The sequence below is a fragment of the Hemicordylus capensis genome, chromosome 5, assembly GCF_027244095.1.
Source record: "Hemicordylus capensis ecotype Gifberg chromosome 5, rHemCap1.1.pri, whole genome shotgun sequence".
NCBI classification, from domain to species: Eukaryota; Metazoa; Chordata; class Lepidosauria; order Squamata; family Cordylidae; genus Hemicordylus; species Hemicordylus capensis.
In genome coordinates this window covers 257277423-257295823 of record NC_069661.1, presented here as the reverse complement: position 1 = coordinate 257295823, position 18401 = coordinate 257277423, and the positions used below count along the sequence as shown (strand labels likewise).

General features: G+C 46.0%; 1 protein-coding gene across 4 annotated transcripts; it reads right to left on the bottom strand.

Moving 5' to 3' along the window:
- Positions 1–3646: 3646 nt before the first annotated feature.
- LOC128327646 (killer cell lectin-like receptor subfamily B member 1) lies at positions 3647–17538 on the bottom strand. Of its 4 annotated transcripts, none has more exons than XM_053256694.1 (6): positions 17307–17538; positions 14318–14416; positions 13298–13396; positions 11322–11473; positions 8738–8880; positions 3647–3922 (listed from the first exon to the last, which is right to left on the bottom strand). In XM_053256694.1, exons 1-6 carry the CDS (start codon positions 17407–17409, stop codon positions 3799–3801), a joined length of 720 nt encoding a protein of 239 aa, XP_053112669.1. In that variant the 5' UTR covers positions 17410–17538; the 3' UTR covers positions 3647–3798. The 4 variants fall into 4 exon arrangements, with proteins under 4 accessions (XP_053112669.1, XP_053112667.1, XP_053112671.1 ...); XM_053256692.1 differs by lacking the exon at positions 17307–17538 and adding an exon at positions 16433–17080; XM_053256696.1 differs by lacking the exons at positions 8738–8880; positions 17307–17538 and adding an exon at positions 16433–17091.
- Positions 17539–18401: the final 863 nt, after the last annotated feature.

Below are 18401 nucleotides of genomic sequence, written 5' to 3'. Positions count from 1 at the left end.
GGGGTCATGGTGGACAGCTGGTTGAAATTCTTAGTCACTTTTACCAGCCTGGTGGTTCTGTGATTAGCACCCTTCAGAGAGTCTCCACTCTCTGTAGTGATTTTCAGCTATTGCTTGGGACTTCAGACTTTGAACCACATGGATTCTTCTGTGCTCTGCACAGCACTCCACTGCACCAACTCTGCTTCCTGACTGCTTGGTTCTCTCTTCTTGATTCTTCACTTCTGCACACTCCAGCTCTTGTAACGGCAGACTCTCCACTTTCTTTCAAAAACTGAACTAACTATACTGAATGCAACCCATTTCATACATAAATTTCTTCAACATGTTTTTAAACAACCCAACCAGGGTAACTCATTCCCTCTATTTAAAAAAAATATAACCAATAGAACTGAACCTTCCTTTCGCTCCAAAATCAACCCAGTACATTGCATCATCCTTAACTGACACAGCTTGAGCAGAAGCCATGAACCTTCGACCTTACCAGTTTTTGCTTGTTTGTTTGTTTGTAAAATAGGCTGGTTAGCTTAACATCTGTTGCAGCCAAATCGATGGAAAGCATTCTTAGGGATAAATTGAGAATTTATTTGATTGCTGGCAGAGAACCAGAATGGCATCTGCAAAGGTAAATCTTGCCTCACCTTGCTTTTGGGGTTCTTTGAGAGTGTCATGTGGATAAAGGTGACCCAGTTGACACATTATACTTGGAGGCGGGTCTCACAATTGGTGAGACCCGCCTCCAAAGGCTAAGCCCGCTCTCCCCACAGACGATCATTACGCCCTCCCCGGGCAGCTGGATCAGCTGCCCACACAACTATCGGCTCCGTCACGGAGCTGGCAGGGGCTGCAGGGATCGGGGCCGCACGGAGAGACCCCGAGCTGGGAGGCTGCTTTTTAGCCTCCCAGTTGGGGGTCTCCTTGTGAGTTGCCACGGCGCGGAGCCCTGCCGCAGCAACACATGATCTGAAAACCCCGGTTAGTGGAGCGCTCGCTCCGCTAACCTGGGCTAAGGGGAGGGCTTCCTAAGTGGATGACCCACTGTGAGGCAACCGGGCTCGCCTGTGAGCCCGGTGGTTCTCACGGTCTGCTAAAATCGGGCTAGGCTCCCCTAGCCCGATTTTAGCCGATTGTGAGAATAGCCTCCTGGACTTTCAAAATGCTTTCGACAAGGTTCCTCATCAAAAATTCTTGAGAAAACTTAACAGTCATGGGATTAGGGGACAGGTTCATTTGTGGTTGGTAAACGATTGAAGGACAAAAAAACAGAGAGTAGGTATAAATGGATAGTTCTCTAAATGGAGGTAAGAAGTGAGGTCCCCCAAGGATCTGTACTGGGACAAGTGCTTTTTAAGCCTACTTTCCAGTAGGCTTATGAGATCACCCGGCACTCTGTGTGTGTGTGTCCATGTTTGTCTCCGTGTGTCAATCCCCGCCCCAATCAACTTCGCAACACCTGCACCAATATAAACCAAATTTGGTACAGTTGTTTACAGCAAGTGGGCTAACTTGTGAACCACTTAACTGATTTGAACCAAAATTACTGCAGCTGTAGGGACACCTCAACAGCATAGTTTGTGATGATGTCATTCACCCCAATCCAAGATGGTGGTTGTGTGAACATTTGAGGTGCAAGTGCACTAACCTGAGGACTGTCTAACCGATTTGAATCAAATTGGGTACAGTTGTAGTGTACAGGGACAATGCCTCAATGGTGTAGTTTGTAATGATGTCATCCACTCCCATCCAAGATGGCAGACACATGAACATTTGAAGTGCAGGAGATCTAGCATGTGGACCTTGATTTGAACCAAATTTACTCCAGTTGTAGAGACAGTGAAAGGAAAGTAGGCTGATTAGTTCTTACTAGAACTTGTTATTTATTTATAAATGATCTAGAAGTTGGAGTAAGCAGCGAGGTAGCCAAATCTGCATATGACACCAAACTATTAGGGTAGTGAAATCCAAAACAGATTGTGAGGAGCTCCAAAAGGATCTCTCCAAAATTGGAGAGTGGGTGACAAAAAGGCAGATGCGGTTCAATGTTAGCAAATATAAAGTGATGCATATTGGGACAAAAAAACCCCAACTTCACATATACACTGATGGGATCTGAGCTGTCAGTGACTTACCAGGAGAGAGATGTTTGGGTCATGGTGGACAGGTGTCAATTCAATGTGCGGCAATTGAAAGTGTCAATTCAATGTGCAGCAGTTGTGGAAAAAGGCCAATTCCATGCTTGGAATCATTAGGAAGGGGATTGAAAATAAAACGGCTAATATTATAATGCCCTTATACAAAACTATGATGTGGCCACACTTGGAGTACTGCGTACAATTCTGGTCACCACATCTAAAAAAGAACATTGTAGAACTGGAGAAGGTACAGAAGAGGGTAACCAAGATGATCAGGGACCTAGAGTGCTTCCTTACAAGGCAAGTCTACAACACCTGGGGCTTTTTAGTTTAGGAAAAAGATGACTGAGGGGAAACATGATAGATGTGGAGAGATAATTTTTTATCCCTATCTCATAACACTAGAACCAGGAGTCATCCCATGAAACTGATTGCCAAGAAATTCAGTATCGACAAAAGGAAGTACTTTTTCACACAACACATAATTAACCTGTGGAATTCTCTGCCACAAGATGTGGTGACAGCTAGGGATGTGCATTGAGATTTGCTGGATAATTGTTTTGATTCAAATCAAGTTGATTCAACCGATATGACCAAGTGAATCACCATTGGAGCTAATGGTGATTCTAGGGGTCGAATTGAATTTATCCTGATTTGAATTGAATTGTTGATTCAAGTAGCCATTTTGTTTGCCCATTCTAGTGCTTCTGGTGTGTTATCTGCCATTGAATAGTGACTGGCTGATTATCTCCTTTCTTCTTGGTTGACTTGTTATTATTCAAATCTATGGTTGGCATAGATTTGAATAATAAATTCAAATTTTATTCAAATATTATAACTTCAAATATTATTTATTATTCAAATCTATGGTTGCTAAGAGTCAACACTGACTTGACGGCACTTAATCAATCGTGAGTCAATGGCTGGCATGGCAAACTGTGAGGCTCTCCCCATGAGCAGTGTGGAGAGCCTTCCTGGGCGCTGGGGGAGAGCAGGCTTAGTCGGATCAGCCGCCCACATGACTGGAGCGGGTAGGGGAGGCAGGGATCGGGGACATCTGACCCCTGGAAGTCCCCGGATGCCCCACGCAAGTTTGAAGCCTACTCTGAGAAGAGCAGAAGTGGCTTCAGGAGGTGAGCAGGCTTTTCTAAACCGAACCACCTCTAGCCACCCCCTGCTTCAAACTAACTAACAGGAGGAGGGGAGATTTTGAGGGGCTGGTTTCTCTTTAAGGGATAAAACCTCCCCCCTCGTCTGTGGGGGGAGGTTACAGAAAGGCCTCTAAAATTAGGGCATTCTGACTGGTAGGGAATTCAGAAGAGCTAACAATTCCCTCCATGGAGCATTTTAGATGTGAAATGATTTGGGCAAATGAAGTTGCTCTTTCAATCTCACTTCATTCCCATTACGGAATTCTGTCAAACAAAAGGGTCCAAGTTGTTGTGAAGAGTTATATGGCCAAGGCAGGCACACCGAGGAAGAAAGAAATGCAGGGGGTGGGGAATGCATGCACCTTCACAGAGTAAGAAATGCACTTTATTACTTGCATTTACAGAGATGTCCGCTGAAGTTTTCTTGAAGGCAAAGGGGCCAGCAAATGAGCTTAAAATGGGACTGTAGCAAAAGGGACATGGAGGACGTCTAGGGTGGTGAGTTGCCTGGTTCATTAGACCACTTTCTTGCACAGACAGTGGTTTATATATGCACAGTGACTGGTGACCGCCTCGCCGTTGCTTAACAAGACGCAGATGTCTTCAGCGGGTACAGTCTCTTTAACTGAGATAGACGTGCTAGGAAAAGGAAAGACATGTTAGCATCTCACCCACTCCTGCTGTTTTGACCGTAAATGGGCAGCACTTACGGTGGTAGAGCATCAGATCATGAGAGGGTGGGGGTGGATGGGGAGAAGCTCAAGCACTTTCTACCTGTAACAAAGTTAGAGAGACTCAAGCACTTTTCAAGAACTTTCTACACAGTCCTACCTTGAATTTTCTAGCGAAAGGAAATGAATCTAAATTATTGCACTGCAATCTAAAAAAATCCAAACCTCATTTTGATTATGGATACTTTCAGGGATTAAGAAATACAGGTGGAACCTGGGTTAACATAACTGCCTGAAGTAAGTGTGTGTGTGTGTGGTGTGTGTTTAAGTGTCACTCAAAATGGATTTTGAAATTTCAAAATGCTAAAATGTGAAATTGCATATTTCAGTTTAAAAAATCTGGTCAAAGCTGTCAGATGTTTTGTTTCTGATCTATTCCTGCACAAGGGTCATTCTAGAACAATCTGTACAAGACTGATACATGTTTTGAAAGAGGGGACAGGGTGGGTAATTGGGGTAGAATGTTGGTAGGTGCTGCATCCTTTCCCCCTCTAAATGCCAGAAATTTCCCATGGGGAATTTTCTGTTATGGAAAAGGGTTAAAATAATAAAAATCTCACACCACTATATTTTTTCAATTTTATTGTAGAAAATTGTTCATTTCTAAAAATTCACTTTTTCGCAAATGTAATTAGCAACATACTGAATGGATGACAACCAGTCAAATTGGGCAGTTTCAAAGCTGTAATTCACTTTGCAGCTTAGGAAATATTTCTATTTCCAACATACAGTTCTTTGGGAGCTCTAAAGTTTAGCTTTTAACAGCCTTAAGTGGCGTTTCTTTTAGTCTTTAAAATAAAAACAGTGTACGCAAAGGTTATGCTACTGAATTATCTATCCTAAAATCCTGACAAAAATTCCAGTGAAAAGAATTTCCAAGTTAATATTTGAATGTGTTTGAAAATTTATTTATTTATTATTTATTTAGCACATTTTTATACCACCCTAACCCAAGGTCTCAGGTTAAAATGACATTTAAATCATGTTAAATGCAATTCATTGATTCCTCACCCAAGCTCAAACATTTCAGCTCAAAGACTTCTGGCTAATGGGAAAAAAATGAGATATTACAGCACAAGCCACTATCTGGGTCTGATCTGCAGTATAGTTTACAGAATAAGAGTCAAATAAAATTGGATAAATAAAATAAAAACAAATTGAATATAAATAAATAAATAAATAAATAAATAAGCCGGTTCTATCAGATACCAATCAGCTTCAAATGAATCTTTCTGAGAACTGAGATTGATTATTGTGATGAATCTATGCAATACTTTCCACAGTTCCAAGGAGCATATGAAAAATAATTCATTCATTCATATATATATATATATATATATATATATATATATATATATATACACACACACACACACACAGACACACACACACACACACGATTGATTGATTGATTGATTGAGTGTCATCAAGTGGGTGTCAACTCTTAGCAACCACATAGATCTATGCTCTCCAGGAGGATCCGTCTTCCACTTGGCCTTGAAGGTCTTTCAGTAGTGCATTCATTGCTGTCATGATCGAGTCCATCCACCATGCTGCTGGTCGTCCTCTTCTTCTTTTTCCTTCAACTTTCCCCAGCATTATGGACTTCTCAGGGGAGCTGGATCTTCACATAATGTGTCCAAAGGATGATAGTTTGAGCCTGGTCATTTGTGCCTTGAGTGAAAATTCTGGATTGATTTGTTCTAGGATCTATTGGTTTGTTTTCCTGGCTGTCCATGGTCTCCTCAAAAGTCTTCTCCAGCACCAAAGTTTAAAAATGTAAATGCTTTTTTCTGTCTTGCTTTTTCACAGTCCAGCTTTCGCATCCATAGAGTGTCACGGAGAATACCATTGTCTGTGTACACTATGAATGTGTACACTATCAAAATTACTTGTACATTAAATTTACGTTTTACGCTAAATACTGCAGTATGTTTAGATATTTTTATTTGTAAGTTTAATAATAAACCTCAATAAGCCTCCATTTTCAGAAAGATTCACTTCATCACATTCTATATTTTTCCTACTTGATAAAGATCTTTACTCGAAACGGAGGTCATCTGGTCACCATGGTGGACTTCACAGTATATGTGTACCTTGTATGGTAAAAGGTGAAGTTTTTGACTCCTTTTTGACTCCTGGCGAACACAAAGCCATGTGGTTGTCTTTGGTAGAATACAGGAGGGGTTTGCCTTTGTCTTCTCCCACGCAGTATGAGATGATGCCTTTCAGTATCTTACTATATCACTGCTGCCCGAAATAGGTGTTTCCCACAGTCTGGGAAACAGACCAGCGGGGATTCGGACCAGCAACCTCTTGCTCCCTAGGCAAGTTACTTCTCCGCTGTGCCTTTATAGCAATGTGGAATGAGTAACAAGTGGAGGAGTTTGTTCTAGTCATTTATGGGAGATATTTATTATTTATTTATTGAATTTATATGCCACCTAATATAGATATCTCTAGGTGGTGTACAGACTAAAACAATATAAAAAATTAATTTAAAAAACCAGATAAACAGTTACTATATCTGTATCACATTATTTGTGCCTATTATGACACTTTAAATTTGTTTAAGTACAATCGGAATCTGTTGGATTGGCCTTTGCTAGCAATGCCTTCATTAAGACTGGTCCCGCCTCCTGCCCCTTCGTAGCCAATCAGGGGATAGCCGGTGATATAGTGAGGGTTCCCAGTATCCTGGAAGTGCAATGCATGCTGGGATAGCCCTTTCGATCCTCAGAGGACCCAGCTCCCGATTTAAAAATGGAGACTGAGTCTTCCTGGATCGTGTGGGTGCTGAGATTGCAGACCCAAACAAAGAGTCTGCTCATCTATGGAAACCACAGCAGGAGATTTTTAAACCCACCCCCCACCCCCCACAACTGCTTGTGTGCAAGGCCTTAAAGACTTGTCCCCTGCTGCCTCAAAGGACAAGACTAGACCTAAAGGGTTTAAGTTCCAAGAAGGTAGATTTCTGTTGAACCCTTAAGAGAAACTTCTTAACAGCAAAAGCAGTTTGACCATGGAACCGGTAACCTAGGGGGCAGGGTTCTCCTTCCCTGGAGATCTTCAGACAGAGGCTGAACAGTCATAAGAACATAAAAACATAAGAACAGCCCTGCTGGATCAGGCCCAAGGAAGCTCATCTAGTCCAGAATCCTGTTTCACACAGTGGCCCACCAGATGCCGCTGGAAGCCACAGGCAGGAGTTGAGGACATGCCCTCTCTCCTGCTCTTACTCCCCTGCAACTGGTCCTCGGAGGCATCCTGCCTTTGAGGTCATCTGCTGGGAAATGCTAGCTCTGGATTATTGATTGATTGATTGGATTTGGTTTTTATACTGCCCTTCCAAGCTGGCTCAGGGCCAGCTTGCATCAAGCAGCCCTTTGCAACTCTGTGATCCTACTGGGGGGGGGGCTCTTTACCACCTATCTCCATGTGGACAGATGGCTGGCTTGTTCACATCAAGATTAGGGCAGAGCGAGTCTCCTGCCCTTGTTTGGGAGCTGCACAGGCTCCCATTTGCCAGCCACCTGAGAGTTAAACGCAAGGCTGAAGGTGCTGCTGTTGCTGATCGCATGCTCAGCAGCTGCTGGGTAGGAGGGCTCCCCCTCTTACCTCATTACAGACCTGGGTAGAGCTGCTGGGTAGGAGGGAGCCCTCCAGCCAGACGGCACCTCTCTGACCAGAGAGGCCCCTCTGCTTTCCACTGACAGGCAATTGGCAAACGAGAGCACACACTGCTCCTGAAACAGGGGAGGAGGCTTCTCCCACCTTAATAATGATCATGTGAACGAGCCCAATATTCCTTGTATCATATTTGTGTACTGCCTGATATGTGCGTCTCTAGGTGGTGTGTGGAATTTAAAACACAACCAATATAAAGCAGATTAGAAACAGTTACAATTTCGCAGATTACAAAGTAAAAACAAGCTCATAAGAGAAAAACAAATTAAACAGTTTAAAATCTGAGAAAACAGGTGCAACTTGAGGGGCCTCCTAAAAGCAAACAGAGAAGGAGATGCTCTTAACTGAGCAGGGGGCATTTTCCAAAGCCCTGGGGCAGCCACAGAGAAGGTCTGGGTCTGAGTCACCACCAAACAAGCTGGCAGCAACTGTAACCGGACCTCTCCAGATCATCTTAATAGGTGACAGGATTCATGAAAAAGTAGGCACTCTCCTAAGCACCCTGGACCCAAGCTGCTAATGTTAAGGGAACAAGGTCTGCTTGAAAGATTGCTGGTGGGATTAGGGAGGTGGGCTTGTCCTGTAGCCCAAAAGCAAAGTCACATAGAGTAGTGTTAGACCTTTCTGTATCTGTAATAAAAAGTCCTAATGATGCTCACCCCTGCTATGGACTAGAATTCAAATTTGGTTTAAGCAATACTGAAAGATGGAGGAGACAGGAAAACGGAGTCCCTCCGGAATCTGCTTCCTGAGTTAAGCAATTGCCTCATGTGGCCAGAGAGTGGGGCCAGCCCAGCACTGGGCTGTCGCTCGGTGCCGCAGGTTGGGGGGAGAGTATGTGCTTGGCATGCAGGCTTCAGATTCAGCCTCTGGCAGCATCTCTAGGTAAGGATGGGAAAGATCTCTGTCTGAAACGCTGAAGAGTTGCTGCCAGTCAGTGCTGACACTAGCCTAGATGGGCCAATAGTCTAACTTGGCATCAGGCAGCTTCATATGTTTACAAGTTCAGTCCTGGGGGAGGGGAGGGGAGACTCACAGCATGAGGTGCAGAAATTCTCCATCTGCCCAGTGCCAGATTTTCTGAGTCAAGTTGTACTTCAAACCAATCCAGTAATTCCCAGGGACACGCCTTCTGTACTTCATGGTGGTCCACTTATTGGTCTCTAATAGCAGGAATATCTGTGAATGTAAGGGAAGGAAATCCCATAGGCCATAATGTACATGTTTGCTTTTGTCTCTGGCCCCAAGCTTCCCAGATGGGGCAGGTATACATTTATTTGTTTGTTTGTTTGTTTGTTTGTTTGATTTATTTGATTTATATACTGCCCTTCCAAAGGTGGCTCGGGGTGGTTTACATTAAAATTAAAACACACACAATTAAAATAAAAAAACAATTAAAAGCAGTTTAAAATTACAATTGCAACTAGATAACATTGAAACTAACTATCATTAAAAGCCAGATGGCTAAAAAGATGGGTCTTTAAGGATCTCCTGAAAGTCTCCAGTAAAGACAATCCTCTTATATACCCTGGGTTGTGTCCCACTGCATTGTGTTCCACAACCCATGGGTGACAACAGAGAAGGCCCTCAACCCCAGGTTGCTGCCAGATGAGCCGGTGGCACCTGAAGACGGACCCCTCCTGATGATCTCAATGATAAATCACCTAAGTACATGGGACAACAGGCATGTCTTTAAAAGTCTAGCTCCCGAACACTCTCATTTTCAGAAATTACATTTCTGAAATTTTACTCACTGTAAAAATCTGCACAGTTATACATCTAATGTCAAATCAGGAAAGCTGGGAGCTTTTCATGGAAGGAGTCCTCTTAGCCACAATAGCTAGATGGATCCTCAGCATTCCAAGTCAACACTTCTAAATTGCTTGGCTGGGGGAAAGAAAGGCAGGGATATCTGTGTATTCTTAATACCCTCAATACCTCTACGCCCTGCCCATGGGCTTCCTGGAAGCATCTGCTTGGCCACTGTTAGAAAGAGGCTCCTCGACTAGATAGACCTGTGGTCTGATCTATCCAGCCTCTCCCTCTTGTGTCCTAACTGCATTCCACCAGGAAAATGTGGACTTTGGGGGCATGCTTCAAAACAGAGTCAAACTAGATACACACGTCCCTTCGGCAGAAAGGACATCGTTCATTGGCAAATTCCCAAGGACGCTTAGGAGCGATCATGTCTACTGCCCTGGTGAGTTTGCTGTTCCAATTCTTCACCAGGTCATCAACAGGATCACCTGCAGAGCCAACACTAAATCCCTCCGAGGCTTCTTGGAACCCTACTGGATCCAATAACCTTCTCAGGTGGACCATTCTAATGGGCCCCTCGCCCCTGCAAAGGTGGGATGTGACTGTGAGTCCAACCATAACCAGATGGTGGTCCATCCATGACAATGGGGAAATCACAGGAGTCCCCACCCACGGAACACCACCCTGATCAGAGTGAAAGACCAGATCAAGTGTGTGACCTGCAATGTGCATCGGTCCCGAGACCCTTTGAGATAGGCCCATAGTTGTCATGGTTGCTATGAACTCCTGACCCACCCCGGACAGATTGGTCCCAAAGTGAACAATGAAGTCTCGGACAAGCCTTGGAGACTCCAACACCAAACCTGAGACCAAGTCCGTCAGCTCAGTTAGGAACTCCATTGGGCAGCATGGCAATCAGTACACCAACAGAAGTTCCAGTCTATCTCTGGTCCCCAAACTTAGGTACACACATTCAATATGGTCAGACACTTCCACAGGGATTCTGGTTAATGAAAGATTATTCTTACAGACCACAGCCACTCCACATCCCCACCCATGTCCCTGCACCCGCTCCTCAACAGAGTACCCTAGAGGGAGAAGCTGGGACCAGACTAGGCCACCAGCCTCCCCCATCCAAGTCTCTGTAATACATACCTGGTCTGCTCCTTCATCCAGGAATCATGGATGGTTTCAGACTTAATCTGGACAGTCTCTGTCCCCCTGGCCCGTCCTGCACAGACTCACCCACAGGGCAACAACCACAGCCCCACACGTTAAGGGGCACACAGGCTGGCATACCCTGCAATGCTTCTGATTTATTTATATGATTTAAATATGATTTATTTACCCCCCATCACATTTTCCTAATTTCCCATTTTAAATTATATTCCCAATATGCATGTAAAATATAAATTTTGCAAGTTACTGCTCAACCATATTGCCTTGGAAAGTATCAGCATGATTGACGTTTCAGTTGACTCTTGATGACTGGGTAAAGTGGCACATTTCAAAGTGGTGATTCCCTTTACGTTTAGCAGGGGGAGAGGCACTGGCCCTCTCCATCCACATCACAGCATCCCAACAGTGGGTGTTGTGGGTTTCTACCTTGCATACCTTCTTAAATTGTGAGCCCTTTGGAGACAGGAAAAGATCAATGTAAACTGTTTTGAGAACTTCTCGCTAAACAAACAAACAAACAAACAAACAAACAAACAAGGGTTTCCCTGAATATTTCATTTCAAAATATTCCATATGAATCCTGCTGAATCTGCCAAAATTTAAATGGGAGTGAAATGTAATTACAGTTCCTGAAGTTCCCCCACCACCAAGTGCCAAGGCAGAAAACCCCAATGAGTGGTCACCATTTCTCCATGCGTGCTCCCGATTAAAAGGCTGGCACTGTGTTTCTTGCAGTGTGCTATGCAGTCTTCCCAGGACATCACTTCTGTGGTGGGCAGGTAGCAGGCATCTGCCCGCTGCACCCAATTACTCTTGCAGGCTTTACAGTTCAAGGCTGGGGAGAAAAAGCAAAGTGGGTGAGGCTTCCTGGACTGCTCCAGTTCTGCTCTTCTCTCCCAGAAAAGCTTGGGAGCACACTACTTACTCAGCAACAATGCGCCAGGACAATGCCCTGGCAATTTCATCTCATGTTGTTGTTTATTCAGGAGGACCTCCTCATTCACAGATTCGTTATCTGTGGTTTCATGTATCTGCGGTTGGGAGAGTGACACCCGACCTCGGCATACACCGGGGGTGGGGGGGCGCACATTGACCTTGCGTATCCTTTGGTTGGGGGTGGCCAGAAATGACCGTGGAGGTCATTCCCGGCCACCATTTTATGTATTGTTTTATTTTTGTTTAATTAATTTTTAATTAATTTTGTTTAATTATTTTATGTTTGTTTAATTTCTATACTGCATGATATAGAAATCTCCAGGCACTGTACAAGTTAAGACACAATATAAAAACAATGTAAAACAGTTAAAGTTCGTAAAACAAATAACAATCTCAAAAAATTTCAATTTCAATTGAAACAAAACAGGTACGTCTTCAGGATCCTCCCAAAAACAAACAGAGAAGGGGTTGTTCTTATTTCAGCAAGGAGTGCATTCCAAAGCCCCAGGTCAGCCACAGAGAAGGCCCGGTCTCGGGCCTTCTTTTAGGTCTCGGAGCCACAAAATGGCTTCTGTTTTTTAAAAAACAGGAAAAGTGCAATTTTCAACCATTTGGGGGCACAACATGACTTGGGGGGGAGCAGCAGAGACAGGTAAGGAGCTCCCCCCCCCAGCGAAAATTGACTGGCTTTCAGCCATTTTAGGCTGATTTGGGGGCATTTTTAGCAGAAAATGGCCGACCAGAAACATAACCCCCGCGATCCCATAGGGATCAATGATTCCTTATTTGCAGTTTCCATATCCGTGGTACAGCCATGGAATGAAACCCCCACAGATAAGGAGGTCCACCTGTATACTGTATTTACCCAAATAGAAGGTGACTCTGAATGTAAGATAATGCTGCAAAAGATAGAGATTACAAATGCAGGTTATACTTGTATTTACCCAAAAGAAAAAGGTCTCTGAATTCAGAATGACCCTCCTATATTAAAACTGGAAATAACTGGGAGAAAACCTCCTCTTGGATTCAGGCAAATACAGTATTTGGGCGGCTTTTCAGTGTGCGGCTGTTTAAAAGCCATCACGTATTATGTATTTGAACTGCACTGGTGCTCATGTTCATTGTGATGAATTTTTAGCTGATGGGTTGCTGGAGACAACTCAAAATACACTGGCAATATTGGTATCTTTCAGAAGAAGAAGGTACAGTGGGGCAAGGGGTGGGGGTCAACTATCCTGTAGTTAGTCTTTATCAATAAGGAAGAGCTGGCTGAGAAAGTGTAAGTGGGGGAACCCTGGGTGAAAGGGACCATCTTGGAATTCATGATATCAAAAGAAGGGAAACCTTAAGGAAGTCAGACATGTACCTGGATTCCAGGAAACTGGCTTTAATGAGCTCAGAGGAAAACTAGATAGGATCCCATGGGTAGAGAGAGTCAGCCAAAGGCCAGTACCTGGGGTCAGTTGAAGATTCAAAGGCCAAACTAGAGTTAAGGGCTCCAAAGACTTTCCTAGACTGCAAATGCAAACTGGCTTAACTGCCATGGGAGCCCAGGAATGATGTTTTGAGGGTGCTAAGAACGCTTTTATTATTCACTATGGCCGCATAGCTTTGGGCCTCTCTTCCAGGCCTGCCATGCGATGGTATCACATGCCAGCCAGGAGACCCAGTTATAGGGTGGGGAGAGGGCCATGTGTCTCCTGACCCCTTTGGGCACACTCACTTTTGCCTCTGGCTTCCTTCCTCACAGCCTCCTTTAACCTCTGCTCCTGAGCTTGCAGCTGTGGAACCAGGGCACTTATGCTGTGCGCCTTCTCCATATCTGAAAGCAACGAGGTGTAGTTAACAAGAGATATATTGGTGGGCAAAAGAGCATTGGGTGAAGCAAGAGGGCCTGGAGCACCTTCCTTATGAGGCAAGGCGACTACACCTGGGGCTTTTAGGTTTAGAAAAAAGATGGCTGAGGGGAGACATGACAGAGATCTTTAAAATCATGCATGGTGTGGAGAGAGAGGAATATTTCTCCCTCTCCCCTCTGATGCCAAAAGATTGAGGGCCGACAAAAGGAAGTACTTTTTCACACAGCGCATAAATAACCTATGGGATTTTCTGCCAGAAGATGTGGTGACTGTCACCAGCCTGGGTGGCTTTAAGAAGGGCTTAGATAAATTCATGGAGGACAAGTCTACAATGGCTACTAGTCTGGTGGCTATAGACCACCTCCAGCCTCAGAGGCCCCTGAATGCCAGTTGCAGAGCAGCATCAGCAAGAGGGGCCATGCCACCAGCACTTGCTTGTGGGCTTCCCAGAGGCATCTGGTGGGCCACTGTGCGAAACAGGATGCTGGGCCGGATAGGCCTCCTTGGGCCTGATCCAGCAGGTCTGTTCTTCTTATGTTCTTAGGCAGGAAGCAGTCCTACCTGCTGTGCTTCTTACATGGAGATCCAAGAGGCAACAGAAGTGGACGCAGAGGAAGAAAGGAAGGACCACATCTTTGGAACTGGCAGGGAAGTTAGTAAGATCCCCTCTCCTGCAGTTTTGAAGTGTGCAGACCCATCTGTTTCACAAAGCTTTTAGATCAATGTATTTTAGCTCAGATTTAGTCTGACTTCTGCTGTTTATAATTACTGCTTTTTTATTACTTTTATTATTTTTAGTTGTTTTCCAAGGGCAAAAGGCACCATACACACCTTTTAAATAAATAATAATCTATCAATAAAGTCACCATCCCACACATACTTACAGGCACTAACTAAACTCATCAGGATGATGAACAAGATCAGCATGGTTGCCAGAAGAACAAACACAGACAGCTGCCACCAGTTGACCACACCGAGAAACTCTAGCAGAGAAAAGAAAGATGAAGATGCACAGGGCTTGGGCTAAGCAAGCCTAGCATTGCGGCTTCCCGTCCCCATATGGTCCACCCCAGGCCTCTCTTGTCCCGTCCTGTGAGATCTTCTCAGGCCGCGCTTCTTTCACTCCCTGGTCTCAGAGAGGTCCATAGTACTAGGGCCCGTGGAAGGGCTTTCTCCCTTGCTGCCCATTTACTCTGGAACTCTCCTCCCCCCAGATTTGGTCTGCCTCCTGCCTTTCTGCCTTTAAATCCTTATTGAAGACATTTCTTTTCTGCCAGGCAATTGCCCTTTAATTTAAGGGTCTAGGTTTTTAAAAAAAATCTCAGATGCTGTTCTTGCTTTGTACACTGCCCTGAGTCTGTGGATTGGGCAATATTAAATCCATAAATAAATAAATAAATAAATAAATAAATAAGCCATCTGAGTACAGAGTGTGCTTCAGTTGTCACTTGTCTGTCAGTAGGAACCATCAATAATTTGACCCTTCCCAATACTACCCACGAATAAGAGTATCTTCTGCCATTAGGAACATAGGAAGCTGCCATATACTGAGTCAGACCCTTGGTCCATCTAGCTCAGAATTGTCTACACAGACTGGCAGCAGCTTCTCCAAGGTTGCAGGCAGGAGTCTCTCTCAGCCCTATCTTGGAGTTGCTGCCAGGGAGAGAACTTAGGATCTTCTGCTCTTCCCAAAGTGGCTCCATCCCTTATGGGGCATATCTTACAGTGCACACACTTCTAGATCTCCCATCCAAATACAACCAGGGCAGACCCTGCTTAGCTAAGGGGACAAGACATACTTGCTACCACAAGACCAGCTCAATAAGGGAGTCAGGCGTGTCTCCTGGGTGAGAGAATTCCAATTTGGTGGCTCTGCAAATTGCATTTGGCTCACAGATTGTATATGTGGGGTGGGGGTAGGGGCCATCTTTTAAGGTAAAGCTACACACGAGGCTTTCTGACAGAAGCCTCCTTCCCTCGTTCAGGAGCTGTGCATGCTCTGGATCCTTGATCAGATGCTAGTGAAAAGCCAAGCGGAAGGCCGGGAGTTTGCTTGTCTATGAAGCTTCCGCTGCTTTTCCCTCCTCCCTTGGGGAGAGGATCTGGGGTGGGTGCGCTCGTCTTACCCAGCACAGCTGTACCTGACGAATTGGTGGCTTGCAGGCAGCATGGCTCTGTGTTAATGCCGGGGCTCAGCTCACACGTGGCCAGTGGGATGGGAAAGAGGATCAACTGGAAGCAGCTGCACTTCATTCCCCCCCTGCCGCCCCCGCCTCTTTAGGAAAAGCTGTGCAAACAGTATTCTGCATTGAGCTCAGAGGGCGGCAGGGTGGCAGGCACTGAAAGGCTGGCATAATAGGCTGCCAACGGGCCAAACCCCCACCACCACCACACACACACACACACACACACATGAAGCCCAAAAGAATTGTTTGGTCCCCAAAACAGACTCTGTACCTCCTCGTGCAAAAAAGGTCGTTTGGTACCCCAAATACTTGCATGGCCTCAGTAAAAGCCGCTAGTTGGCAACCCTACCTAAGCTCAGTGGAATTGCACGCTGAAGGTCCCAGGCTCGGTCCCTGGCAGCAAAGGTGCGCCTAGGGAATTTTGGAGCCTGGATTGTAAGACGTTTTGAGGGCCCCCCCCCCCGCCTGTAAATTAAGCATCATCATGCTTTGCCGGGCAAGCACTCCATGCAGGACAGTCTAAAGGGGATTTGGGGGCCCGGGACTTTGGCCCCGAAGTCCTGGGGTAAGAGCACCTCTGCCTGGCATCATCTCCCGGTCGGGCCGAGAGAGACTCCTGCCTGCTGCCACCTTGGAGAAGCCGCTGCCAGTCAGGGTCGACCATACAGTGCAAGATGGAGCGATGGTCTGACTCAGTATATGGCAGCTCCCTCAGTTCCTCTCTCTTCTCAGCCCCATGCAGACAAGCCTGCCTGCCTGCCTGCCTGTGGGTCTCGGACCACCCTGCCCGAGTCTTCACGGGCGCCCACTTACTGGGGGGGACAGGGACCTTGTCGTCCATCTCCCAGAGGCTCCGGATGACGGGGGAGGCCTGTTGCCTGTGCTGTCTGGAGGCGGCACTCCAGAAGGCCGGCCCTTTCATGTGCTCCGGTCCTGGGGTGCCCGTGGGGCGGATGTTCATCTTGTAGCTTGTGTGGGGCTCGGGCTTGGTCATGGCTTGCCGCCCGGCCTTGAAGACCGCTCTGGCCTGGTGGTCCATTTGCACTCCGCGCCCCCTTCCCGGAGGTCTGGGGACCCACGCAAGAACCTAAGGCAGAGGCGTGGCCCTCGGCCACTCTGTCTCCCCGGAGCAACTCCCCCACCCGGGGGGGAGGCGTCTCAGGCAGATCCTAGGCCCCTAACCTTTGGGGCTGGTAGCTGCCTGGGCCACCTCTGCCCTGGCCGAGGAGCAGCGTTAGGGGAACACCCAGAGAGGCCTCAGCTCTGGCCTTGTGGGGACAGTGCGGGGGGATGTGTGTGGGTATGTGGGGGTTTTTTTTGGGGGGGGATAGCACGCTTTGTGAGGGAGCCGCTTCCAGCCGAAGCTCCCCTGTCCCAAAGCCAGCCGCAGCTGCTGCCTGGTTCTGCCAGCCCTCTGCCCTGGGGCTAAGGGGGCCTCGTGGCCAGTCAGAATGCTAAGTGCCCGGTGGGGGTGGCAGTTGAACAGACCCTGGATCAAGAGAGCGCAGACCTGGGCTCAGAACCGCTTTTTGGAGGCTCTCTTCTGTTCGGCAGCGGGAGAGCAACTGCAAAATAGGGGGCCCGGGTCAGCTGGGGTGGTTTCAACAACAGTACAAGAGCAGGCGGTGGGGGAAACGTCGATTCCAACGTGTTTCGATCATATGTTTGCCAAGGAAAACTCTCTTGCCTGCCTGAGAAAGATGCACTTTCTTGCCGAAGCCCCGAGCAGACTGGCCTATCCAGCCCCAGCACAGCATCCCTCCAATGGCGGCTGCCGGGGTCCTCCTCATGTTTCTTTTGCATTATGAGTGGTTCTGGGACAGCAAACCCTTCGCTGATTCTTTGTCTCATTCCTTTTCTTATATAAACTGCTTGGAGGGCTTGTTGTTGTTGTTGTTGATGATGATGATGAAAAGCAGCACTGTATACAAATATTGTAGATAATAATAAATAATCATGGTATTGTTTTCACTTGGAATGGCTCAGAATGGCCCAGAAAAAGCATTTCAGAAATAATTTATTTGCTGTGGGATGTGTTAAACATATAAATGCAAACAATAGTTTGAGAATGAAATCCAGGGCACTTTCCAGATTAGACCCTACAATGGGGTCACGGGATATCTGCTAACTGGGCTTCCACACTTCCAGTGTTGTGGCACCACAGTCCCTAGGCTGTCAGTTGGCTGCTGTTCATATTTGCAGTGCCTTGTTTTGGATTTTATTGCTGCGATTTAGGGCTATGATGTCGTATGTGCACTGCAAGCAGGTTGCTGTATTTCCCCGTTGTAGGATTCTTTTATTCTGGGGATTGTTGTGAATACGATCCTGCCAAGTTGAAACATTTTACCGCAGTTGTAGTGGGTAATCTGGAAAGCGCCCAGGCATTAGTAAAACATAATCAAATAGAACATAATGGAATAGGTCAGATTAACTCTTAAAAATCAAGCTGAAAGCAAAAAACAAGATGATGTATAGGAGACACTTGTGACCAATGTTTTGGGATAGAAATCTGTCTGGTACTTTAGCATATCAACCCCTCGCTGGAACAAAACAGTCTGGAACAACCCTTAGAAATCAACTGATTGCAGAAAAGAGCTTGCCCAATATTATAATTGTATCAACCCTGCCAGGAACAGCCCCATGGAAACTCTATATTCCATGGCTTCTAAGCATTTTGAAAAGGTATGCTTACTAATTGCCATGCCATGGGGTTGAAAGATGCTGCAAACTCTCTCGTGTCTGTCTTTTTAGGCAGCTCCACCCCCTGCACTCTTCTCTCCCT